General features: G+C 39.7%; 1 protein-coding gene across 1 annotated transcript in view; it reads left to right on the forward strand.

Annotated features, from left to right (window-relative positions):
* APPBP2 (amyloid beta precursor protein binding protein 2) overlaps positions 1-26,453 on the forward strand; it is a 67,577-nt gene extending 41,124 nt beyond the window's left edge. The window contains exons 5-13 of the mRNA XM_062175629.1: positions 6,300-6,468; positions 8,941-9,030; positions 11,037-11,104; positions 11,185-11,290; positions 11,855-11,979; positions 16,681-16,766; positions 18,178-18,368; positions 20,546-20,711; positions 22,126-26,453. Coding sequence (XP_062031613.1) covers positions 6,300-6,468; positions 8,941-9,030; positions 11,037-11,104; positions 11,185-11,290; positions 11,855-11,979; positions 16,681-16,766; positions 18,178-18,368; positions 20,546-20,711; positions 22,126-22,379 — 1,255 coding nt within the window. The 3' untranslated portion in view covers positions 22,380-26,453. The remainder of the gene's footprint in view (positions 1-6,299; positions 6,469-8,940; positions 9,031-11,036; positions 11,105-11,184; positions 11,291-11,854; positions 11,980-16,680; positions 16,767-18,177; positions 18,369-20,545; positions 20,712-22,125) is intronic.

Genomic DNA, 26,453 nt, shown 5'->3' on the forward strand with positions numbered 1-26,453 from the left:
CAGCTCTCTGCTAAGGCCTGGGAAAGCAGTAGAAGATGGCCCAAGTGCTTGGGCCCCTGCACCCACGTGGGAGACCAGAGGAAGCTCCTGGCTCCTGGCTTTGGATCGGCGCAGCTCCGCCATTGTAGCCATGTGGGGAGTGAACTAGCAGATGGAAGATCTCTCTCTGCCTCTGCCTCTGCCTCCACCTCTGCCTTTCAAATAAATAAAATAGATCTTTAAAAAAGTACTTATAGTTGTATCTATAAATAATATAGTTGTATCTTTATTAATTGGCATTTGAGAGATTCAGGTGTGAAGATCATGGATGTCTGTTTTTAACGCTTTGCAAATTGGTCACTTAAAGCTTTGGCTAAAGTTTCTGGTGACATCACACTTAAACATGGACTTCACATGTGGAAGTGTTTTACTCTGAAAAGCTGTCAAATAACTCAGAATTAACTATGGGATTGTTGAAGACAGATGTTTCCAATGTATGTCAGTTGTTGGAATAGTTTTATAAATTGTGAGGCACAAAAGCAATTTTCAAAAGTTTAGTTTAAATTTTAAGAATGACTTTATTAACAAAAGATTAAAATTATAAGCTTTTAAAAGTCCTTTAAAGCCCTAAAACTTGATATTTTCAAGTTGATAAATGTTTGTAAATTGGAACGAGAGGCTTATCTTACTATATTTAAATTACTATATATTAGGCATATATGAAAGGCCTTCAAAAAATTCATGGGAAAATGGATTTAAGAGTGCAGATTTAACATAGTCTTAGGATGCACTTATTTTTAAGTATACAGAGACAGGCATTTGGCAGAGTACCCTGGTTTGAGTTGGGGCTGCTTTGCTTCCTATCTAGCATTCTGCTAATATGTGCCCTTTGGAGGCAGCAGGTGAAGGTATTTGGGTCACATATAGGATGCTGCCCATGCATACCATTTCTTGTCTTTAAAGACACAATCTTTCTCAATCCATGAGTCTCATTAGCCAGAGCCAGATCATTTGGTGATGTCTAGATTCACTTATGGTCAAAGGGAATTGTAAAATAATCGTGATTTACTCCTAAGTCCTGTATGAAAAGGCTTGATGCCTGAACAAAATCAGAGCCTTACCATCAAGTAAGAGTTAGGAACTCTGGTTTGTCAGTTAAGGGGCCGACAGTATCTTACCTAACAGTGATTTCTTCCTTGACTTAAAATGAAAACCATACCAGAGTAACAAAGAGAAAAGAGGGAAAGCAGAAATAGCTAAAAGTCAGAAGTGAGACTCGGGACATCACTACCAACCTTTTCCAAAGATAGAGAATTTTTTGGGACTGGCGCTGTGGCATAGTAGGCTAAGTCTCCAGCTTGTGGCATCTGCTTCCCATATGGGTGCCAGTTTGTATCCTGGCTGCTCCACTTGTGATCCTGCTCTCTGCTATGGCCTGGGAAAGCAGTAGAAGATGGCCCAAGTGCTTGGGCCCCTATACCTGTGTGGGAGACCCAGAAGAAGTGCCTGGCTCCTGGCTTCAGATCAGCTCAGCTCCAGCCTCTGTGGCCATTTGGGGAGTGAACCAGCAAATGGAAAAAAGTGGAGCAGCCAGGACTTGAACAGGCATCTGTATGGGATGCTGGCATCACAGGTGGAGGTTTAACCTGCTATGCCACAATGCCAGACCCTTTTTTAAGAGGGAAAAAAAAAACAAAAAACCAGGAATTCTTTGCACTGGATTACTCCCCAGATTGCCCACAACAGCTAGGGCTGGGCCAGAATTAAAGCAGAGGCTGGAAACTTTATCCAGGTTTCCAGCATACATATTAGGGACTCAGTCATTTGAACTTCACCTGATGCTTCCCATTGTGTACATTAGCAGGAAGGTGGAATTGGGAGTGGAACCAGCCATCAAATCCAAGCGTTCCAGTATGGGAAGTGGAATTTTAACCACTGGCCAAACACCCATTGTTACAGAGTTTTTGGGGTGTGCAATGATTAAATCATCTTGGAAGTGTGTGGTGGTGATGGTTGTATGACATGATGAATATAATTAATGCCACTGGATTGTATCTAAATAATGGTGATTATGGCATCTTTTAGATATATTCTCATGATGAAATTAAGAACCTATACCAGTCTTTATTCTCATCATCCATCTATTCCCCCTTTCAATCTGTCATTTTTCCAAAGTTTTATCAAATTCTTTTCTTTCTTTTTTTTTTTTTTTGTATCTGTTCAAATTTTTCAAAAGATGCTTGTGGGAAGGAGAGAAATTCATTGCTTAGAATTAGATTTGCTTTCAGTATGTTTTATTTGTGTCAAATTGTCTGATGAGTTTTAACTAGTAATCTTAATCCTTCTTAAGGTAAATAACTTAATAACTAGTGACATCTAAATGCTCAGATTTTCCATTCCAAACATTGAATGCCTGAGCTAATTAACTAACACTTCTGACAATAGCATTGATCAGGTACATGTGATTTTTGTGTTGTCATAAAAGTAAAATACCATGCTTAACATTGGTAGTGCTACACTTGGAGAGAATTGAGAACATGCTTTTTCCTTAGCCTAAGTGTCAAGACAAAATTAGACAAGGGTCCAGCATTGTGGCACAGCTGGTAAAACAGTAACTTGTAATGCCAGCCTTCCAGGGCGATGGTTTGAGTACTGCCTATTTGGCTTCTGATCTAACTTCCTGCTAATACACCTTGGAAGGCAGTGGGTGATGACTCAAATGTTGAGGCCCCTGCTACTCACTTGGGGATGCAGATCAAGTCCCGGGCTCCTGGCTTCAGCCTAACCCATTCCTGGCTGTTTTGGTGATTTGGGAAGTGAACCAGCAGATGGAAGATAATCTCCCTCTCTCTTTTTTTCTGTGTTTCTGTGCCTTTCAAAAAAAATTTTTGTACATTTGGTTGAGCCAAAAATTCCTTCTGCATGCTGCTTAGTGTCAGCTCAGATGGCCACATTGACTGTAAGGAGTCAGCTTTCTGTTTGAATAGACAAGCAGTAGGGACTAGAGAAAACATTAAGTTTTGCCTTTCTGGCATAAAATGTCTAGTTTGCTGCCTCATCATACACCACTTACTATGTAATTTTCAGAAGTTGTTATTTTCAGGGAATACTTAAGTGAGTGAAAGCCATGGGAAATGCAATCCTTAGCATTGTAAAATGAGAAGTAAGCACTTTTTCATTTTCTAAATTTACAATTGATGCCTGAGTTCTCCTTTTTTCTCATTCAGCCATTTAGCTAACTATCAAATCTACTTCTACTACAAGGATTTTTCCCCCTGGACTATTGCACTATATTCTATACTGGCTGCTTTATTGTTTTTTTAAATTTTATTTATATACTTGAGAGGCAGAATAAGAGAGAGAGTCTTCCATCTGCTGATTCACTGCCCAAATGGGCGCAATGGTCGGAGCTGGGCCAATCAGGAGCCAGGAGCTTCTTCTGGGTCTCCCACACAGGTGCAGGGGCCCAACCCACTTGGCTGATCTGCTGTTTTCCCAGGCCATCAGCAGGGAGCTGAACCAGAGGTGGAGCAACCAGAACTCCAACTATCGCCTGTAAGGGATGCTGCCATCACAGACGGATGCTTAACCTACTACACCACAGCTCTGGACCCTGGTTGCTCCACTTCGTTTTCTATACTGCATTGGAACTGTCTTACTAGAGTTGTACTGGCCTGTTTGATAGCCTTTACCCATATGTAACTATTTACATTTAAATTTGTTTGTTTACTTTAAAGATTTACTTACTTGACAGAGTGATAGAGAGGGAAAGACAGTGAGAAAGAGGAAGCCAGAGTTAGAGAGAGACAGAAGGAGAGACAGAGAGAGATCTTCTATCTGCTGGTTCACTTCCCAAATGGCCTCAATAGTCAGCACTGAGACAAGCTGAAGCCAGGAGCCAAGAGCTTCATCCGGGTCTCCCATGTGGGTGCAGGGGCCCAAAGACTTGAATCATCCTCTGCTGCTTTCCCAGGCACATTAGCAGAGAGCTGGATTGGAAGTGGAGCAGCCAGGTCTCGAACTGGCCCATTTGTGATGCTGGCACTGCGGGCCGGGGCTTTAACCTATGTGCCACAGCGCCAGCCCTAATTCTTATACCCTTCATTTGTTCTTTGTGACGCATTTTCCCCCTTTATTAGGGCTTTTGCATTTGGCATTCCTCACGTGGCTGTCTTATCAACATTTTAAGTCCCAACTTGGATATTACCTCCTCAAAAGAATTCTCTCTATGCTAAGCACTTCATTCTGGAAGCTTTTGGGGTCAACATTGTGGCATAGCAGGTGAAGCCTCCACCTGCAATGCTGGCATCCTGTATCAGAGCACCAGTTGGAGTCTCAGCTGCTTGACATCCATTTAGGGAGTAAACCAGTGGATGGAAGATTGATCTCTCTCTGTCTCCACATCTCTACCCATTTCTCCCTGTCTCTTCTCTCTTTCAGATAAAATAAAAATCCTAAAATTTAAAAAAAATAAAATGCATTCAACTCACCGTTCTAGAGTAGCCTGACAAATTATTATATTCATTTCCACTTTAAACTAGAATTTGGTGTTCTAAAAGATACTGCACAATTTTGGATTAACCAAAATATATTATTTATTTTGTTTAAGGGTCTTGTTATTTCCTAAAAGCAGTTAACTCTACAGTGAGTGTTGAACAGATACATGCTGATATTTTATGGTATGCACCACCTTATTGATAAGTTCTTGTTATTTTGAAGTTATTCTGTTTTCTCTGACTGTTTAAAGGAATGCTAGAGAATAGAAGGTTGTTTGAATTTTTCTCATTTTGGGTTATTGATCAGTTAGCTTTTTGCTCCTGAAAACTGCTTCCCAACCTATCCATACTTTTTTTTTTTTTTTAAAGTGGCTTTTATACCTCTGTTCCCTCTCAGGCTAAGCATTTTCAGAAAATTCTGTTGACCTGGTATGTGGACACAGTATTCTCGCCAGCATTGTAATAGATACATAAGGATTTGTCTAGTCCTCACACTATCCTCCTGTCTTACATAGTCTATATAAATGTTGCTGATCTAAAGAGCTTTACTACTCCTATATATCATTAAAAAGCATCTTTCTGTGGTTATTTTGTGGAAAGAACTGGATATTTTCTACCATAGGGGATAGAGGTTATGAAATTGCTGAGGCCAGCGCCGTGGCTTAACAGGCTAATCCTCCGCCTTGCGGCGCCGGCACTCCGGGTTCTAGTCCCGGTTGGGGCACCGGATTCTATCCCGGTGGCCCCTCTTCCAGGCCAGCTCTCTGCTATGGCCCGGGAAGGCAGTGGAGGATGGCCCAAGTCCTTGGGCCCTGCACCCGCAAGGGAGACCAGGAGAAGCACCTGGCTCCTGGCTTCGGATCAGCAAGATGCGCTGGCTGCAGCGGCCATTGGAGGGTGAACCAATGGCAAAAAGGAAGACCTTTCTCTCTGTCTCTCTCTTTCTCACTATCCACTCTGCCTGTAAAAAAAGAGAAAAAAAAAAAAAAGAAATTGCTGACTCTAGTGCTGTTTTTAGTGAATTTAATCTTGTTGGAAAGATGAACAACAATAAGCTGTTATGAATCATCATGAATTCACTGGTAATTGCTCAAGTGTTACACAGATGAATTAAAAATAAGAACAAGGGCTAGTATGTGGTGCTACACGTTAAGCTGTAATGCCAGCATCCCATATTGTAGTGCATATTCAGGTCCTAGCTGGGCTGCTTCTGACCCAACTTCCTGCTAATGCACCATCCATGTGAGAAGACCAGGGTAGAGTTCCTGGCTCCTGTCTTCACCCTGGCCCAGCACCAGCTGTTGAAGCCATTTAGGGATCTCCCTCTCCCCCTCCCCCTCCCCATTCCTCTCCCTCTCCCCGTCCCACTCTCCCTCTCCTTTTCCCTCTCCCTCTCCCCTCTTTCTGTGTTAGTCTGCCTTTCAAATGAATAGATCTTTTTTTTTTTCCTTTAAAAATAAAGGTAATTGTGGATGGCAGTGTTCTGTATAATTTTCTTCATGATTTTCCAAATTGCTTATGCTGAAACCGTGTTACTTTTGAATTTGGAACTCAAGGAGTAGATGTTCTTTTTTTTAAAGGTAGTACATGCTGAGTACACAAGGTATGGGAAAGTACTTAGAGAAGATAGGGAGTCAGTATTCTATGAGCTTAACTTAGTCACGGGAGGTCTGCTGAGAAGACCATGTGCTATACTAACTTGTGGGCATTGGTCTGATCTAGTTGCCTTGAGTCATATGGGACTATGTGGTGAACTGAAAGAGATTATTAGGTCTGCCCTACTAAAAATACCAGCCATAAAGGATTGTACTTGTGTTTTTACAGATTGCTTCATGTGCGAAATGGAAACTGCAAATACCATTTAGGTGAAGAAACATTTAAGTTAGCTCAGACATATATGGATAAACTATCAAAACATGGCCAACAGGCAAACAAAGCTGCACTGTACGGAGAGCTGTGTGCACTTCTATTTGCAAAAAGCCATTATGATGAGGTAAGTGTTTTGAGGCACATTTCATTGTGATCAGCACCTGTAGAATAGGATAAATCAGTCTTCCCCAGTATGTCTTAGAGATCTCATTTTCATTTTCAAGTGTTAGGTTTATGCTTTTGTAAAGGAATATTTAAAATTAAAAGGAGCATTTATGAGGTGGATTTTAAATATGTACATGTATAGTTTTAGGACCTTTTTTATTCTTGTATTAATTTGACTTAGTGTCTTTCTGCCTAAATTGTTTTGGTGGGCATCTTCTTTTAAATGAACCTTCATAGATGCTTTTGATTAGATATGTAGCTGCAAATCAACTCTCCTAACTTAAGGTGTTCATTTCGATGCGAAGCTAGATTTTATTTTTTTACTTCTGAATTCGAAAGAGATAGCACACTCCCATCCATTGGTTCACTCCCCAAATTCCAGCAGCAGTCTAGGCTGAGCCAAAGCTGGGGTCTCCCATATGTGTGACAGTAACTAAATTACTTTTTATCTCTGCCTAGGATCTGCATTAGTTGGAAGGTGGGGTTAGGAGCTGTAGCCAGTATCAAATGCAAATGCTGTGATGTGGGATGAGGGTGTCTTAACTGCTAGGATAAACACCTGCCCTGGGAAGCTAGATTTTATTTCATTGCTTTGCTCCCTACCTTATGAGGAATACAGCTTCATTTCTGGCCTTTTTGTTTTTTTCCACTTGGGGCAGGGGGAGGGGGAGGGAGTGGGCGCGCAGGCGGGCTCGAGTCCGGGGCTCGGAGCCGGGATTCCAGGCCGGTCTGGCCTTTTTTTTTTTTTTTAATCGATAAATTAATGCTTAGGTGCTAATAAATACATACTTTATATATGCTTAACTCCTTTGTTGGTTACTGTGTTTATAAAAGGGTATTGTAATTATTTTACTTATGTATTTATTTTTTAAAGATTTTATTTATTTGAGAGGTAGAGTTATAGACAGTGAGAGGGAGAGACAAAGGTCTTCCTTCCGTTGGTTCACTCCCATGTGGGTGCAAAGACCCAAGCATTTGGGCCGTCTTCTACTGCTTTCCTAGGCCAAAGCAGGGAGCTGGAATGGAAGTGGAGCAGCCAGAACTTGAACCGCCACCCATGTGGGATGCCAGCACCGCAGGCAGAGGATTAACCTACTGCGCCACGGCACCGGCCCCTGTAATTATTTTACGCTGTCAAACAGCTGCCATTTTGCTTTCATATTTTAAAATTATCCATATCTTGATTTTGTCCTGTCCATATATATATATATATATACACACACACACATCATACATACATATCATACATACATATACTGTGTTTAAAGGAAAATTATTAGGGCCAGTGCTGTGGCTCAATGGGTTAAAGACTTGGTGTGCAGTGCTGGCATCCCATATGGGCACAGGTTTGAGTCCTGGCTACTCCACTCCAATCCAGCTCCCTGCTAATGTGCCTGGGAAAGCAGCAGAGGATGATTCAAGTCTTTGGGCCCCTGCACCCACATGGGAGACCCGGATGAAGCTCTTGGCTCCTGGCTTCAGCTTGTCTCAGTGCTGACTATTGAGGCCATTTGGAAAGTGAACCAGCAGATAGAAGATCTCTCTCTGTCTCTCCTTCTGTCTCTCTCTAACTCTGGCTTTCAAATAAATAAATCTTTTTTTTAAAAAAAATCATCACTAGAAGTGAAGTCTGAAAATTATAGAATAATTGTGATGTTTGTGTAACTCTGATGGTAGGATCATCTTGCTTTCAATATCTACCACAAGAATGCGTCAAGGAGAAGGCGTTTGGCCTAGCGGTTAAGGTGCAGGTTAACCTGTGTCCCACATTAGAGTGCCTGAATTTGATACCCAGCTGTGGTTCCTGACTCCTGCTTTCTGGTGATGTATGCTCTGGGAGACAGCAGCCAATGGCTTACATACATGGAATCCCTGGATTGAGTTTCTAGTTCCTGGCTTCAGCTCAGCCCCATTCAGGCTATTGAAAGCATTTAGGGAATGAACTAGGAATTTTAAGTTCACTCTATCTCAATCTCTCTGCCACTCAAAGAAATAAATTAAAAAAAAAAAAGATTTTATAAATGCTGCTTGGAAAAAAATAAAGAGGAGGAGTGGGCTTTGCATCGCAGCAGGTCGAATTGCTTCTTGGAATGTCCGTATCATATCCCGCATCACAGCACTGGTTCCAGTCCCAGCTTCTCTGCTACCTATCCAGCTTCCTGTTAATGCATCCTGAGAAGCAGTGTATTATGGCTCAAGGACTTGGAACATTGTACACAAAGGGCAACAAAACAGAATGGATTCAGCAGATAAGGAAAAATAACCATAAACGGATGGACATTTGGTACAGTTGTTAAGGCACCACTTGGGAAACTGACATCCCATGTCAAGTGTTTGAAAGCTTTCAGGAAAGATTCCCAACTGTTTTGTTAACTACTGTCAGTTTGATTTATTACACCTCTATGTATTCTATAACTGCCTTTCTCTTTAGGCATACAAGTGGTGTATTGAGGCCATGAAAGAAATCACAGCAGGCTTACCAGTCAAAGTTGTGGTAGATGTTTTAAGACAAGCATCTAAGGTAAATAACAATTTATTAAATGAATTATAGGACTTATCAGGCTATAAATTTGTTTTAACTTACCTGTTGCCTTATATATTAGTTACTTGATACTACATAGACAAGTCTATTTGCAAATTTTTTGAGCCAGGTTTTAGAAAACTGTTTTCTAACTTATGTTTTAAAGACTAATTTTCCTTTACCAAGAAAGCCTCTGAAATAATTCGTATGGGTAATTTTTTCAGATTGCTAAAGTACACATCACAGTAGTTGGTGATATTTTGGCTTGAGTTTATTTTTGCTTTTCTTAAACCTTTATAGCAACCTGAGCTCCATATGTTGAAATTTCATGGACTTCAGTCACTTTTCTCTTAAAGGGTAGCCTCACGTTAGTATTACAGTCTCAAGACAGCTTTCTGTTGTATTGACTCTCTGGGCAATTCAGATTTGGTTTCTCTCTTGTTTCTTACTCTGAAAGTAAGTGCATTAACTCTTTGAAATCATTATGTAGTATTTCAAAACTGCTGCTTCGGGATACCAAGACCTTAAAGCATTAATGTACTTTTCAACATACACTCTTTCTACACAGAAGTTTTGAATTTCTACCCAGAAGTTTCATTTTGGTTAGTTGTACTTATGGAAATTGAGTTAAAAGAAAGATTCCAAAACTGTGGATATAGAAGAGTCGTGATTTCTTTGAAATTTATTGACTGAGTCATTATCAACAGCACTATAAAAGGGATATTAGAATCTTTTAAATTCAAGACATTGAAAATTAATGCAAGTTTATATTTATATATGCAAATCATATTTATACTTGTAAAGTTACTAGTTATCCTCATGGTTCAAATATTTTAGGAATTAATAAAAAATTGTGTAATATTCCAAAATTATAAAATGAAGAGTACAAAAGACCATTGTAATCTACTCCAGGACTTGGATAGGAGTACCTTAAAAGATATTGTGGTGGGGTCGGTGCTGTGGCGGAGCAGGAAAGCCGCCGCCTGCAGCCCCGACATCCCATATGGGCACCAGTGTGAGTCTCAGCTGCTCCACTTTTGATCCAGCTCTCTGCTATGGCCTGGGAAAGCAGTAAATAAATTAAAAAATCTTTAATTTAAAACAGAAGAGTTTGGGGTTGGCGCTGTGATGTAGTAGGCAAAGCCTCCACTTATCACACTAGCATCCCATATGAACACTGATTCCTGACCTGGCTGCTCTACTTCTGATCCTGTTCTCTGCTTATGGCCTGGGAAAGCAGTGGAAGATGGCCCAGGTGCTTGGGCCCCTGAAACTGCATAGAAGACCTGGAAGAAGCTCCTGGCTCTTGGCTTCAGGTCAGCCCAGCTCTGTGAACCAGTGGATGGAAGACCTTACTCTCTGTGACTGTGTCTCTTTAATAAAAAATAAATAAAATCTTTTAAAAACATAGATAGGGTTATACACCTACAATTTGTAAGACACTTTATTGTAACAAATTTACGCGGGGAATAAGTGCCAAAATTTCAAATTTTATGATTTTCCCGAATTGCATATATATCTGTCTGTAATAGAATTCTCAACTACTTGGCAGAAAATAAATTGTAAGTAGAACCCTTGTATTTTCTGTTTGAAGATTTTTTTTCTTATTGACTGTTTTTTTTTTTTTTTAAAGATTTTATTTATTCATTTGAAAGGTAGAGTTACAGACAGTGAGAGGGAGAGACAGAGAGAAAGGTCTTCCTTCTGTTGGTTCACTCCCTAAATAGCCGCAATAGCCGGAGTTGCACTGATCCGAAGCCAGGACCCCCGCAGGTGCCATCTTCTACTGCTTTCCCAGGCCATAGCAGAGAGCTGGATTGGAAGAGGAGCAGCCGGGACTAGAACTGGTGCCCATATAGGATGCTGGCGCTGCAGGAAGAGGATTAACCTACTGCGCCACTGTGCTGGCCCCTCTTATTGACTATTATAGTCAGTAGTACATACTTACTGTAGCACGCTAATGAACTATTTGAGAGTTAATTAATAATTTTTCATTTTGTCTTTAGGCTTGTGTAGTAAAACGTGAATTTAAGAAGGCAGAACAGCTAATTAAACATGCAGTGTATCTAGCACGGTAGGTGATTGTTATTATTAAAAGTGGCTTTTTAGTTTTCTCTCTGCTGTATACCTTAATAATTTTATATCTTTTTATAGGGATCATTTTGGGTCCAAACACCCAAAATATTCTGATACACTGCTAGATTATGGATTCTACTTACTCAATGTAGATAATATCTGTCAGTCTGTTGCAATTTATCAGGTATGTTAATGATTACCTCTTTTGTTTTCTTTCAATTTAAATTGACTTGCTGACGTGTATTTATTTGAAGAATATAAACTGGTCCCTAAAAATAACTGAGTTCTCTCCTCTTCCCCAGGGCACATCAATATTTTACCAAGTTTTATCTAGAATGCCTAAAAGTTAATATTGTAGGGATTAAAGAGAATCAGGAAAGGAAGTAGATTGTGGCCCATATTTAGGAACACTTTCCATTTTTCATTTGCCCAGGTTATGGCTTGTTTTGTTGGTTTAGCAGGTGTCACTGTATTCCGTTGCTCTAGACAAGGAATCCTTGGTTTTGTGGTTTAATTTTGAAGAGAAACATAGAGAAAAAACAGTGATATGATTCCCAAGATGTGGAAATTATGATTATTATTAAATCACTGCCTTTCACTTCAGATTCCATCTTGGAATATCAGGCCTTCTGGGTGACATTGGAACTGGTTGTATAGAATATGTATTTAAATTTTTAGGATGCTTATTTTAACTAGGTGGTGTTTTCTAAAGGCTTACAGTATTGTCATATTTTTATGATTCTTTCAGGCAGCTCTTGACATTCGACAGTCAGTATTTGGTGGCAAAAATATCCATGTAGCAACAGCTCATGAAGACTTGGCTTATTCTTCTTATGTTCACCAGTATAGCTCTGGAAAATTTGACAACGCACTGTAAGTTCCACAGTCGTCTTTTCTGTGAAGAGTTAACTACTTTTTTGTCTTTTCCCTGATATAGTAGTACTTAATATGCCTTATGGATTGAAGTTGTCTTTCTGGAACATTAATAGAATGTATAAAAAAATTTTTTTAAATAAAAAGTAGAGTGAGAGAATGCCAGCATGGGTGCCCACATCTGCTGGTTCACTCCTCTAATGCCCACCATACCCATAGGACTGAAGCCAGAGGCCAGGTTCTGAATCCAGGTCTTCCGCATGAGTGGCAGGAACCCGACTACTTGAACTATTATCGTTGCTTCCCAATCTCTCTGTTAAATGAAAGCTGGAGTCAGGAGCCTGGAATCCAACCAAGACACTCCAGTGTGGGATGCATGCATCCTAACCTAACCACATGCATCTTAACCACTAGGCCACTCACCCTTAAAATGTTTTTGAATTTATAAAAAATCATGCCAAATGTGTAGGTCATTCATTTAGACTTTACTTGATTTAATATTGAGACTTGCATATTATATAGTGTAACTTCTAAGTATTTTCTTTAATCAGAACACAGGAATACTTGTGTCTCTGTGTCTCTGTGTATATATATGTGCATATCATCTTTTTGTCAATGCGAAACTGAGCTTTTAAGAAGAGAAATCCTCAAGGGCTAGTAATGCATGCTGGAATCCAAAGGGTTAGGCACGAACCATGGTGTAATTGTTCTCTGTGATGGGAAAGCTGCCAAAGTTCAGTAGCCTTGATTGAACAACAGTCATGAGTTTAAGAGACATTTATGCTGCGCTTGAACACAGAAATGGACCTCATAGGAGAATTTATAACTACAGACCTGTTTTTCAGTTGATTTTCATAGATGCAGGAACCTCCAAACTGAGAACAAATACTAAAAGAAACTTTGAGGCAGCTAGTTCTCCTGAGATGCCTTGTGGAGAAAAACTCTGGGAAATAACTTGCCATCAACTGAAACCATACATAGGTCTCATAGATATAGCTCTAGCTAAAATAAATTCACCATCAAAAATTGCAAAATAGAGATGAGCACGTGACCTAGCAGTTACACCTGCATCCCATATTGCAGTGCTGGGGTTCAAACCGCTTCTGACTCCTGACTCCAGCTTCCTGCTGATGTAGACCCTGGAGGCAGCAGTGATGGTCAAGTAACTGGTCCCAGTTTTTGAGGGCATTTGAGAAATGAACCACTGGATGAGAGTGCTGTTGCTCACTCGCTGTCTGTTTCTCTGCCATTCAAGTATGTAAATATAAAAAATTTTTTAATTGCATAAGAAAACATTTGCTTTATGAGTGAGAGACAACAGGATTAGAACCCTAAGAACTTTAGTTACCAAATTTTTCTTAGAATACCATAAAGCACATATTCTTAAATGATTAAAGCCATAAAATGGGTTGGCATACCTTGGCCTGTAGGCAGAATAAAGTAGAACATTGTCATGTTCTTTTATTTGTGTATATCTTATGGCTGCTTTCATGATCCAACAGCAGAGTTACACACGATAGCCCTTTACAAGAAAGCTTATAGACCCTGATATAAAAGAAGGAATCAGTAATATTTTGGAGGAACAATAAAAAAGATTTTAAAACAAAACCACTAGTATATGCTACAATATTGATGAACCTTGAAAACTTGTGATGTATAAGAAGCCAGTTAAGAAGGATCACATATTGTATGATTTCATTTATTTGAAATGTCTTGGGGGCCGGCACTGTGGCTTAGGGGATAAAGCCACCACATGCAGTGTTGGCATCCCATATGGATGCCAGTTCAAGTCCCAGCTGCTCCACTTCCAGTCCAGCTCTCTGCTGTGGGCTGGGAAAGCAGTAGAAGATGGTCCAAGTCTTGGGCCCCTACACCTGCATGGGAGTCCCAGAAGAAGCTCCTGGCTTTGGGTCAGCACAGCTCCAGCTGTTGTAGCCATTTGGGGAGGGAACCAGCAGATGGAAGATTTCTCTCTCTCTCTCTGCCTCTCTGCCTTTCAAATAAATAAATAAATTTTAAAAAAAAATTCAATTTCTTGTTTAGGAAAATCTGTAGAGACAGAAAGTAAATTGATTTTACATAGGCTGGGGAGTTGTGGGGAAATAGGGAGTAACTGCCAATGAGCATGTTTCTTTTGGGGGAGAAGAATTGATTATGTCATGGTGAGCTAGTTATTCATACAACTCTGTGTATACTAGAAATTGTTGAGTTATATAATTTAAATGGATAAATTTTGTGGTATTTGAATTATATCTTAATAAGAAGAGCTGTTAAGATAAATAAAACAAGAGGCCGGTATTGTGGTATAGTGGGTAAGGCTACTGCCTTTGACTCCAGCATCCCATATGGGCACTGGTTTGTATCCCGGCTGTTGCATTTCCAATCCCGCTCCCTACTAATGGCCTAAGAAAAGCAGCAGAGGATATTCCAAGTGCTGGGCCTCTGCTACCCACATTGGAGACCCAGATGGAGCTCCTGACTTTGGCCTGGCACAGCCCTGGACGTTGAGGCCATCTGGGGACTGAACCAGTGGATGGAAGATCTCTGTCTTTCTCTGTATCTCTCTGTCTCTGTAACTTTGACTTTCAAATAAATAAATAAGTCTTTACCCCCTCCCCCCCCAAAAAAAAAAGAAAGAAAAAGAAAACCAAGTGGTTAATATGCTGCTTGGGACGCCTACGTCCCATACAGGGTATGCCTGCCTTTACTTCCAGTCCAGCTTTTTGCTACTGTACACTTTCGGAGGCAGCCGGTGATGGCTCACGTATCTAGGTCACCACCCACCCATGTGGAAGTTCCAGATTGAGTTTCTGAATCTTGGCTTCTGCCTAGCCTGGTGTTGGCTGCTGCTGTCGTTTTGGGGAGTGAACCAGTGGATAGAAGATGTCTCTCCTCTCTCTCTGCCTTTCAAATAAATTGAAAAATAAAATTTTTTTCAAGTAAAACATAAAGTGAATAACTAAATTATTGACATTAAAATTCAGCAAAACTTAAATGGCAAGTTACTTAAAACCGAAGAGAGAATTAGCAAATTGGAAGACAGATTTGTGAAAATGATGATTACCTGGAGGACGGGGCTGGGAGGCTGGGAGCTGTTTGAAAGAAACTGGCAGGGGCTGGCGCCGTGGCACAGTAGGTTAATCCTCTGCCTGTGGTACTGGCATCCCATATGAGCATCAGTTGTAGTCCTGGCTGCTTCACTTCCCATCCAGCTCTCTGCTGTGGCCTGGGAAAGCAGTGGAAGATGGCCCAAGTCCTTGGGCCCCTGCACTCACGTGGGAGACTAGGAAGAAGGCGCCTGGCTCCTGGCTTTGAATCAGCATAGCTCCGGCTATTGTGGCTATTTGGGGAGTGAACCAATGGAAGGAAGACCTTTCTCTCTGTCTCTCCCTCTCACTGTCTGTAACTCTACCTCTCAAATAATAAAATCTTCCAAAAAAAAAAAAAAAAAAAAAGAAACTGGCAGACAAAACAGATAATTTACTTTGTATTTGGTGAGTTGGTCATAAACAATCAAGTATGTAAGATGAGAATACTACTGTGAATAAAAATGTAGGCATTGTGGCGTAGTGTATTAAGCTGCCACCTGTAATGCTGGCATCCCATAGGGCCCCCAGTTTGCATCATTTGAGTCCTGGCTGCTCCACCTCTGATCCAGCTCCCTGCTAATGGCCTAGGAAAGCAGTGGAAGATGGCTCAAGTATTTGGGCCCCTGCCACTGATGCAGGAGACCTAAATGAAGCTCGTGGTTCCTAGCTTCTGCTTGGTCTGGCACTGACCATTGTGGCCACTTGGGGAGTGAACCATTGGAAGGAAGATCTCTCTCTCTCTCTCTCTCTCTCTCTCTCTCTCTCTGTTTCTCTCTGTGTATGTGTATGTAACTTTGACTTTCAGATAAACAAATCTTAAAACGTTAAAAAAGTAGGCAGCGGCCGGCGCCACTGCTCACGTGGCTAATCCGCCACCTATGGCACCGGCACCCCGGGTTCTAGTCCCAGTTGGGGCGCCAGATTCTGTCCCTGTTGCCCCTCTTCCAGTCCAGCTCTCTGCTATGGCCCGGGAAGGCAGTGGAGGATGGCCCAAGTCCTTGGGCCCTGCACCCACATGGGAGACGAGGTGAAAGCACCTGGCTCCTGGCTTCAGATTGGCGCAGCGCGCTGGCCGTAACAACCATTTAGTGGGTGAACCAACGGAAGGAAGACATTTCTCTCTGTCTATAACTCTCTCTCTGTCTCTCTTTCTCACTGTCTAACTCTGTCAAAAAAAAAAAAAAAAAAAGTAAGCAGCAGCATCTAGGTGAATAGTTCTCAGAATGATGGTCGGTTTTTTAGGGACTTCTATATGGTCTCTCGTGGGAAGGCCTGTTCAGCGGGAGTAGGTCATGTAGATATTCAGGGTAAGCACATGCAAAGATGCATTTCACATACATATTCAGGAAACACCTAGCCTATGTGACTGGAGGAGAAAGGGTTAACCTGAGAATCTAAGAGATCCTGTTAACCTTGGAGACCATAACAAGGACTTCCTGTTTTATTCTGAGGGAGAAATTAATCCATTGGATATTGAAAAGTTAATCCACAACTGATTGAAAATTCAAAAGAAAAATTAGTTTGTTACTATAACGTGTGATTTTAAAATATATATATGTTAAATCACTTGTAACCAAGGAGAAATGCCAGGCTGTATCTGTCTCTGTTCCAGATTTCATGCAGAAAGAGCTATTGGTATCATTACCCACATCCTGCCTGAAGATCATCTTCTTTTGGCTTCCTCAAAGAGGGTGAAAGGTATCCTTTGTACTCTAGTCTCAAGCTAATTTTTAGGTGATGATACATGTTATAAAAATAGGAGTATTTGTTTATTTTCTCAGGGGTAGCACTAGGTTAGTCTTACATGTTGAGTTTCCTATAATTTTTGATGAGATTGTTTGCTTCTCACTTATCACTATTGTTAATAAGCCAGAATTTCTTTTTGTCTCTTTTATTTTTCAACACATGCATTAATTTCATTTGAGAACGGCAAGGAGGAGTAATGTAAATATGTCTGCAGTCACATGAATAGAAAATAGATGATGAGTTTTATAGCTTTAGCTTCTTAAACTGAGGTTCGTATTAGCTTACTGTCCATGTTGCAAGGCTATGGCCAAATAGTATTTTTTTCTTAACTTTTCTTCTAATCACTACCAAAACTCTTTCATAAAATGTATTATTTTACTAACTTGACTGAGCCACCCATATGTAATTTTATACATCATGGGTAAATTTTGCCTTAACTAGGCTTCCTCCCTCTGGGTTTGCATTTTTAAGTTTTACAAGTAATAGTGATTAGTGTCAAAATTAAAAGATAGAAAAGCAACACAAAATAAGTTAACTGATATCTCACCAATGCTGATTGAACATTTTGGTGGGTTTTTCAAAAAATTTTCTTTGTTTTCGATTAAATGAATGAATAGTTCTTTCTTTCCAGTTTTGTAGCGTGATTTTCTTTCCAATACATGTAAATGTGTACCCTTTTTTCTAATATATTTAACTTCACCTTTATTATTGGACCTTTATATTGTTTTAAACCTTTTGTTTTTAAAAATGCTATAGTGAAGTAAACTTCTTTTACTTACCTTTGTGCACATAGACATTTTTCCAAGAAATAAAACTACCTGGTAAAACAATATGTATATTTTTAAGGCGTTAGATGGAATTTGAAAGTCTTGAATGCAACTTTGAAATTGAAATATCGTCTTTCCTGATTTGGTTGGTCAAGTGAGTAGGAGGAAACCAGTTTTTTAGTAATATTTGGTTAAAGGTTATGTTTTACAGAGGGTGGTTTCAAAATTTTCAGAAGTATCTAGATGCTCCTTGACACAGTTTCATAACTAAAAACTTTGCTTCTCCTTTCCATTTACTTTAAAATACAAATTCATATCAGTAAAATATAGCAGTTTGTTAAATAGAAGCTAATTTTGTAAAAATAATTTGATGTTTACTATTCTTTTTCTTGAATTTTAATTCATCATACCTTATACAGTAACCTCCCCAAAGTGTACTTTTTGTTAAAGTGAATATTTTGATCTTGACCAATATAGACCATGGTTACATTTAACATCTTCAATAAACATATTTGTGTTCAGTTCTGAATTCAGTATTCTGAATAACTTGGACAGAGGGTTTTGAAATGCACTGACTCGTTGCTTTCATTATTCAGCACTTATTTTAGAGGAGATTGCAATTGACTGTCACAATAAGGAAACTGAACAGAGACTGCTTCAAGAAGCCCATGATTTGCACCTGTCTTCACTCCAGCTAGCTAAGAAAGCTTTTGGGGAGTTTAATGTACAGACAGCAAAACACTATGGAAATCTTGGAAGACTTTATCAGTCAATGAGAAAATTTAAGGTAGGAACATATTTTATTCTATTTTTCTCTCTAAATCTTAAATAAACTTTATTAAGTCGTTAATAAAGAGTCAAAATATAAATAAGAAAATGCAGGATCGTGCATAAAGAATAAATCCATCAATCCAAAAAAGCTCGGTCGAGCATTGTCGTGCAGTGGGTTAAGCCACCGCCTACGATACCGACATCCCATATGGAACTACTGGTTTGAGTCCCACCTACTCCTCTTGTTGATAGAGCTCCCTGCCAATGCACCTTGTGAAAGCAGCAGAAGATTCCGCAAGTACTGGAGTCCCTGCCGCTCATGTGGGAGACCATAGAGTTCTGGGCTCTTGGCTTTGGCCTGGCCCAGTCCCGGCTGTTAAAGCAGTTTGAGGAATGAATCAGCAGATGGGAGATGTGTTTTCTTTCTCTCTCTCTCTATCACTCTACCTTTCAAATAAATAAAATGATTTTTTTTTTTTTTAAGATTTATTTATTTGAAAGAGTCGCAGAGAGAGGCAGAGACAGAGGTCTTCCATCCGCTGGTTCACTCCCCAGTTAGCCACAGTGGCGCAGCTGGGCCTATCTGAAGCCAGGAGCCAGGAGCTTCTTCCAGATCTCCCACGTGGGTGCAGGGGCCCAAGGACTTGCTCCATCTTCTGCTGCTTTCCCAGGCCATAGCAGAGAACTGGATCGGAAGTGGAGCAGCCACGACTTGAACCAGTGCCCACATGGGATGCTGGCACTGCAGGTGGTGGCTTTACCCACTAAGCCACAGTGCCAGCCCCCTAAAATGAATCTTTATAAAAATATATATTAAAAGGGAAAATTTTTAAAGACCAAGAGGCGAATGTGATTTTTAGACTTAAATTGTATCTCTTAAGTTAGGTAAGTATGTGCAACTCTTAGCAGAATGTCTGGTAGGTACAAGACAGATACTCTAAGTATCATTAATTGTGGTAATATAAATTACTTTAATTCTCTAAGCATCTAGTGTTTTTTGGTTTTTGCTTGTTTGTTGGTTGGTATTTTTGTTTAAGATTTATTTTACTTATTTGGAAGGCAGATTACAGAGCAGAGCAAGATCTTCCATTGGCTGGTATACTCCCCCAAATATCTGTGACAGCCAGGGCTGTCCAGGCTGAAGCCAGAAGCTAGGAATTTCATCTGGGCCTCCTAAGTGGTTGCAGTTGCCCAACTAAGCACTTGGTCCATTCTCTACTGCTTCCAGGCACATTAGCAGGGTCTAAATCAGAAGTGTGGGATCCGTGACTGGAACCAACACCCATATGGGATGCCACTGTTGTGGGTGGCGGCTTAATCCACTGTGCCACAACACTGCCCTGGAGTTTTATATTCTTCTTTTATTTTTTTAAAAGACTTATTTATTTATTTATTTATTTGAAAGTCAGAGTTACACAGAGAGAGAAGGAGAGGGAGAGAGAGAGAGAGAGATCTCCCATCTGCTGCTTCACTCCCCAATTGACTGCAATGGCCAGAGCTGCGCCAGGAGCCAGGAGCTTCCTCTGGGTCTTCCCACAAAGGTGCAGAGGCCCAAGGACTTGAGCCATCTTCCACTGCTTTCCCAGGCCAGAGCTGGATCAGAAGTAGAGCAGCCGGGTCTCAAACCGGAGGCCATATGGGATGCTGGCACAGCAGGTGGCGGCTTTACCTACTATGCACAGTGCTGGCCTCTTATGTTCTTCATATTGTCTGTTTTAAAGTCACAGCAAGAACAGAATGAGAATCTGCCCAAGTTACTAATTTTTTTTAATTTTTTTTTTTGTGTCCCAGTTGCTCTGAGTTTATTTTTTGGGAATCCTATTGCAAAACTGAAAAGGAAATGAAGTTTAAATTAAAATATGATGCTACCGAGTTTCTTGACAGCATTTAGTTAAATTTTGGAGTATGTTAGCAAAACAAAATAATTTTCATTTAGGAATGTTTTGTTAATTTCTTCTAACGAATTTTTATTGCCAGAGCAAATTTTCTTTTGTTTACTCTTGGAATAGGATGTCTTTATCAGTAATGCTTTGTATTGACAACTTTGGGAATATACGATTTCTTTGATCTGAGGATTATGGCATTCGTAAGATGTCATTGGCATTTAAAAGATTCTTTCTTACTTGATAAGAACTGTTGACCCGTTAAGAAAAATCATAATCTAATGATTGGGCTGGCAAAATTACTTTGCAGGAAGCTGAAGAAATGCACATCAAAGCAATTCAAATTAAGGAGCAACTTCTTGGTCAAGAAGATTATGAAGTAGCTCTTTCTGTGGGACATCTGGCTTCTTTGTATAATTATGACATGAATCAGTATGAAAATGCTGAGAAACTTTATTTGCGATCTATAGCAATTGGTACGTTACCTTTCAGTTTTCTTTAGTCAGTTGATTAGAGATCAGTATGTCAGCATATCTTTTATGTGTGTAAGGGAAATGTTATTACTAACAAGACTTAATGGATTTGGCACTGCTAAGCGGATATCCAGAAACCACCCAAAAATCATGGGAGCATTTTGCTGAAATTGCTTTTTTGAGGTTGATGTCAGTTCTGGGAGGTGTGACAGTATTATCCAAATGTAAGTAGAAGCAGTTATTTGCAATTATTTGTACAAACAGGGCCCCAAGAGTTTCTCCCCTCCCTTTGCCTGACTTTTAACATCATGGATCACCTTTACTTGTTTTGGAACTTGATGTAAATAGTCATCCAATGGATATTTTTATGTGTCCTGCTTCTTTTGGTGATGTTCATGCATAGTTTTCATAATTTGCCTTTTCCATGAACTTTTTGAAGACCCCCCTTGTGTTTCTCCATTCCATCATTAATGAACATATGGGACATTTAGGTTATTTCCATTTCTGATCAACAAATATTTTCTTATTTTCCCTTTTTCACACAACAGGTAGAACACTATAGATATATGTTTGCGCTTAATTTTTTTTAACAGTACACTCCATCCATATCAGTTCATAAATAATAGGGAAATTCCTCCTCAGTTTATAGCTACATAATATGCCATTGAGTGAAAAGTACCACTGTTGAAATATTCTGTATGTTTTCGTTTTATTCTATTAGTTTATAGTACAAACTCTGCTATAGTATCTTCCAATTGTTAGTACTGCCATTCTTTATTCAGAGTAAGAAATAACTTTTTCACCTGTCTCTTCAAATCATAGAATTTTATAATTTATTCTGGTGAGGGCAGCTTCTTTAGCTGCTTTTTTTATGATTTATTTATTTATTTGAAAGGCAGAATTAGAGGGAGAGACAGAGAGAGAAGTCTTCCATCTGCTGGTTCACTCCCCAAATGGTTGCAATGGCTGGAGCTGTCTCAATCCAGAGCCAAGAGCCAGGAGGTTCTTCTAGGTCTCACATGTAAGGACAGGGGCCCAAGTACTTGGGCCATCCTTCACTGCTTTCCCAGGCACATTAGCAGAGAGCTGGATGGGAAGTAGAGCAGCCTGGACTTGAACCAGTGCCCACATGGGATGCAGGCATTAACAGGCTGTGACTTTACCTGCTGTGCCACAGCACCGACCCCTGAGAGCAGCTTCTTTAGACAAGAGAAGGTTTGTTTTTTGTTTTTTGTTTTTTTTTTTTTGACCTTAGACTGCTCTTAGATGGAATGGGTTGAGGGTGCTAATGCGAGAATTATGTCTGTTCCTTTCAGAGGAGTGAAACCAATCTGCCTGATAAAAAAGAATTGAACTTGCATTGGTGTTGCAGAAAGTACTTATTTAATACTTGAGTTTTGCTGATTTTTTTTTCCAGGGAAGAAACTTTTTGGTGAAGGCTACAGTGGACTAGAATATGATTACCGTGGTCTCATTAAACTTTACAATTCCATTGGAAATTATGAGAAAGTGTTTGAATATCATAATGTTCTGTCTAACTGGAACCGGTTGCGAGATCGGCAGTATTCCGTGACCGACGCGCTTGAAGACGTCAACACCAGCCCCCAGTCCACTGAAGAAGTGGTGCAGTCCTTCCTGATTTCTCACAGTGCTGAGGGACCAAGCTGCTGAGGGAGGACCTCAGTCTACCAATTACCTTTTCCCAGATTCCAGGGAATTCATACTGTGAAATCCAAACCATGTTGTTTTTGGGGGCTGGAGTTTGTATTGAAACACTGGTCCAGTCCATTGAAGACCCTATTTTGGGTGATCCTTATCTTTCAGAGTGTCCGTAGGAATAAGCATATATTCAGTTATATTCAGCATGTACCGCATGTATAAGTAGTCTGGCCCACATTTTCAACCTAGTAGAAAAAAACAACAAGAAATCTTTTTTTTTTCTTTTTAAAAATAATTCATTTTGCAAAAAGCCTGAAAGAAAAAAAGAACCCCTAAATAAAACTATTTAAGAGTTTAAAAGAGTTGCATTCTTATTATGTAAGGATGATTTTAACAACTTTTTAACAGATAATTCTTCCATGTGGAGGTATTCAATATTGTAAAGAAATTTTATGGGGAATAATCTTTATATGCAGTATAGAAAAGTTAACACAAGTACTAATAAAAGAGGGACATCCTGACTTAGGTTTGGCTGCCTTACCCCGAGAAGTGGATACAACCACCCCAGAGCTGTATCTCCACGGGGTGCTGTCAGAGTCATCCAAACTGGACCAGTGTTGATCTGTAAGTAGTGAAAAATTGGATAGACCAGCAGTTTGAATTCTTTCTGCTTGTTTGTGTCGGTACTGCAATGCACGATGCTCTGATAGTGTTTTCTCAGAGGACCAGGAAGATCTGAAAAGGACCAGCCTAACATGGAAGGTGGTTATTTGGACCAGAGGCTTGGCATGATTTTAGCACCTGCCTATACTTTTATTACTAGAATGATTTCATTTATATGTATGATGAAAACTGATAATGCAAAAATTGTATTCATGTAATATAGATACCAAACTATGGAAATTTGGCAATTTCAGTGGCAAGCCTTTAGTCAGGTACACAGATGACATTGCCATAAGCAAGTCTGTAAATTAAAAATGTCTGCTGCAGCCATCCCCTCACTCTAAGCGTCACCCTGATAATCAGCGCACTTACCTAGTCTGTTGTCTAGGTTATGAATTAGCTCATGTCCACATGAGACTTTAAGTTAATGTATGGTTTGGGATTAGTGAAAATGAATGCCCCAAAATAAGTCTTTGAAAATCCTTTGTTTTTTTATGGTAAATAATAACACAGTTGGGTCATTTTATTTGAAATTGAAGAGTCAAATAAAAAATCCCTTAATGATATGTCTGTTTCACTAATTTGTCTTTCTGTTTATTGGGTTTTATTTTTTTTTAAGCCAAATTCTTTAATGCTGAGGTAATGAAATTGGACATTACAACGCATAGCAATCCAAGAAACTTAAAGGTCTTTTGCTGTTACCTCAATTCTTACTGTAGTGGCCCATGTGGTACCTCTATAGTTAAGAATCTGAGTTCCCCCCTATTTTCAGGGGTTTGTGACTTGGCTGTTAAAAGGTGTTGCTCCTGGCTAATGCCAGGAGCTGTCATGGCGGGTGAGTGGATGTGTGTTGGGTTTTGGTTTTCTTTTTACATGCACATTGAGTGGGAGGAGGAAAAGTCTGAACTGTCTGCCATGTGAGAACAGAAAACGTGTTTTCATCACGCATTTGCACTCCTCCAGTTTAACCCTGTTTGAGTCTGTAATGGGCGGTCTTGTTATGAGCCAGTGCACTCAAGGATGGACATGCAGGCCCAGGCCCTAGCATGATGATGATGGGGTTCAGGAGTCTGACTTACTTCTCAAATTCAGTTTTTGGTTTTTTTTTTTTAATTTTAGGTTAATTGGCACACCTGCAGTTTATGAAGCTGGTCCCTCTCCCACTTAATTGCAATCTGATGCCAAGAGGCACTTCTTTATTAATTACCAATAGTTTGACCAAGGACTAACATTTTTAAGTTACTCAGCTCTATCCTTATGGGCCTATATATTTAATACCTCCAAAGATATTTTCAGGATAGGCCTTGTGTACTTTAAGTGGTTACTTAGAGTCCTGTGGTATGTCTGTGGTATAGGAATGTCATGGTAAATTGTTTTTTAATAAATATTTTGAAATTTATGTTGCCATATGAAGTGTTTTTTTTTTTAATGTTTATTTTTGTGTTTGTGCGCATTTAGCATTTCCTAGGGTAAATTAGCATATGATGTAAGGTCTCGTTCACCCTCAGCTCAGCTCATACTCCGTGATAAGGCGGCATGATATTCAGAAGCCTGGGACCACAGGGCAATGATGTCAGGTGGCGGCCAGTTCTTTATAAACATCACTGTTGGCAGTTTCTCTGTTACCATTGCTTTAATGTTGGTTTAATATGAAGTTCATATGATTTGTCTTAATGCACACACGCTAGCCTAAAAAAGATTGCCATTTTCTGTTAGTAATATGACTTAGTATGCTGTTTCTCTTTCTTTTGAAGAATAATACCCTAATAATTTTAATTGGAATTTATCCCTTGGATGCTTGGGAGACATTAGATGAATGCCACCTTGATTTATGGGGTTTTAAAAAAATCTCAAAAAAGGCTGAAATGGACTTCGTGTTAACCAATAGCTTGCAGACCTTTTGTATATGTCTAGTGAGGTTGTATGTAAGGAAGCCCTGGCCAGCTTAAAAGATTTTTCTGGAGGTCCAGCAGAGAGATGTTAAATAAGGGGCCTGACTTAAAGTTTGGTGCTACTGAAGTCGGGTACATCAGGGAGCTCTGTCACACGCTCGCATGTGCCATCCTGGTGGTGTCACTGCTGCCCTCTTTAATAAGGTTAGTAGGGTTTGTCCCAGTACAGTCTTCATGGGTTCCCTGGAATTAGGACCTTTCTTACCATCAAATCTCTGTCTCTGCTTGGTTAAAAATTAACTCTGTTGCTTTGTAGGAACCCCTGCCCAGGTATTCTTCCCTTGGTGAAAATAGAGTTTGACAAGGCATGATCGGAGAAAGTCAGGCTTGGAGATAGTGAGGGTGCCATTTGGCTGCTGCTTACAGTGCAGACTGAAACCGGGCAGTGTCACGTGCCTGAAACAATGGAAGCTTTCGGCCAAAACTACAGACTGAAAGGATGCTTTGCTAGGTAATAGATACTGTTACTTGCCAATTGTTTTCTGTGTTTTCCCCAGTGTTTGTAGCTTTGCTGCTTCCAGACCTCTTTGGATGGCAAAAATACAACTGGAAAAATATTTGATAAGTACACACAGTCTTTAAAAGAGTTTTATTTTTGCCTTAAAAATTAACATGTTTCACCTCTTGGCTTTGGAGGACCTCAGCTGCCAGGAAATCCCCTTTTCTTCTTTTTCTTTTTAATTTGACATTGGAATCATCTATCCAGCTTGAATATTAGTATTGTTTTGTCCACAAATCTCAGGAATGTTTGAGGAAGAAAACTAGTTTTACCCTATTGATCTAAAAGAGTGTGCTGTGGGATTTACTAAATACTGCTTAATTGCAAGCCTAGGTATCTATAGCATGAGTGGCCTTAGTGAGTTGGTTCAAGTACACGTTTTTCAAAATAAAATTTTTAAATTATGTTCTATCTAGATACTAGAAATCTCGGCTTGTGGTGCACAATTAAGTGTTGGATCGCTAAATAACCATTGCAGGTACCATTCGTGTCACATGACTTGTTCTGTATATTCTTTTTAATGGGAAGATGTGTTGCCATGGTAACTAAAAATTTTCAACTTTGTTCTACTTTTATGATGTGAATGAATGCTACATTTTGTTAGATATTACCAGGTCAGTACTATTTTTATACTTTATTAAGCAGCAGGGGATTTTAGTTTAATAGGCTCAGAACTAAGAGCTCTTACTTTAACAGTTAAATCACTAACCAGTCTCTCCACGAAAATCCCCATTCATAGTGCCACAGTAATTTCTATAGACATACCTAAGGTCATTAATAGATTTTTGAAGACAGTTCATTGTGTCTGACAACCTTTCATACCATTCTTACTGACTTGTAGTGCCCACCATGGTTTGTAATTATTAAACCATACTAAGTATGTTTGTACCCAGCATTGTGATATATTCTGTACTTGTATTGCTAAAAATGAATTATTGACCTAATAAATATAGTGTTCCTGCTTTCACAGTG

The sequence above is a fragment of the Lepus europaeus genome, chromosome 18, assembly GCF_033115175.1.
Source record: "Lepus europaeus isolate LE1 chromosome 18, mLepTim1.pri, whole genome shotgun sequence".
In the NCBI taxonomy this organism is placed as follows: Eukaryota; Metazoa; Chordata; class Mammalia; order Lagomorpha; family Leporidae; genus Lepus; species Lepus europaeus.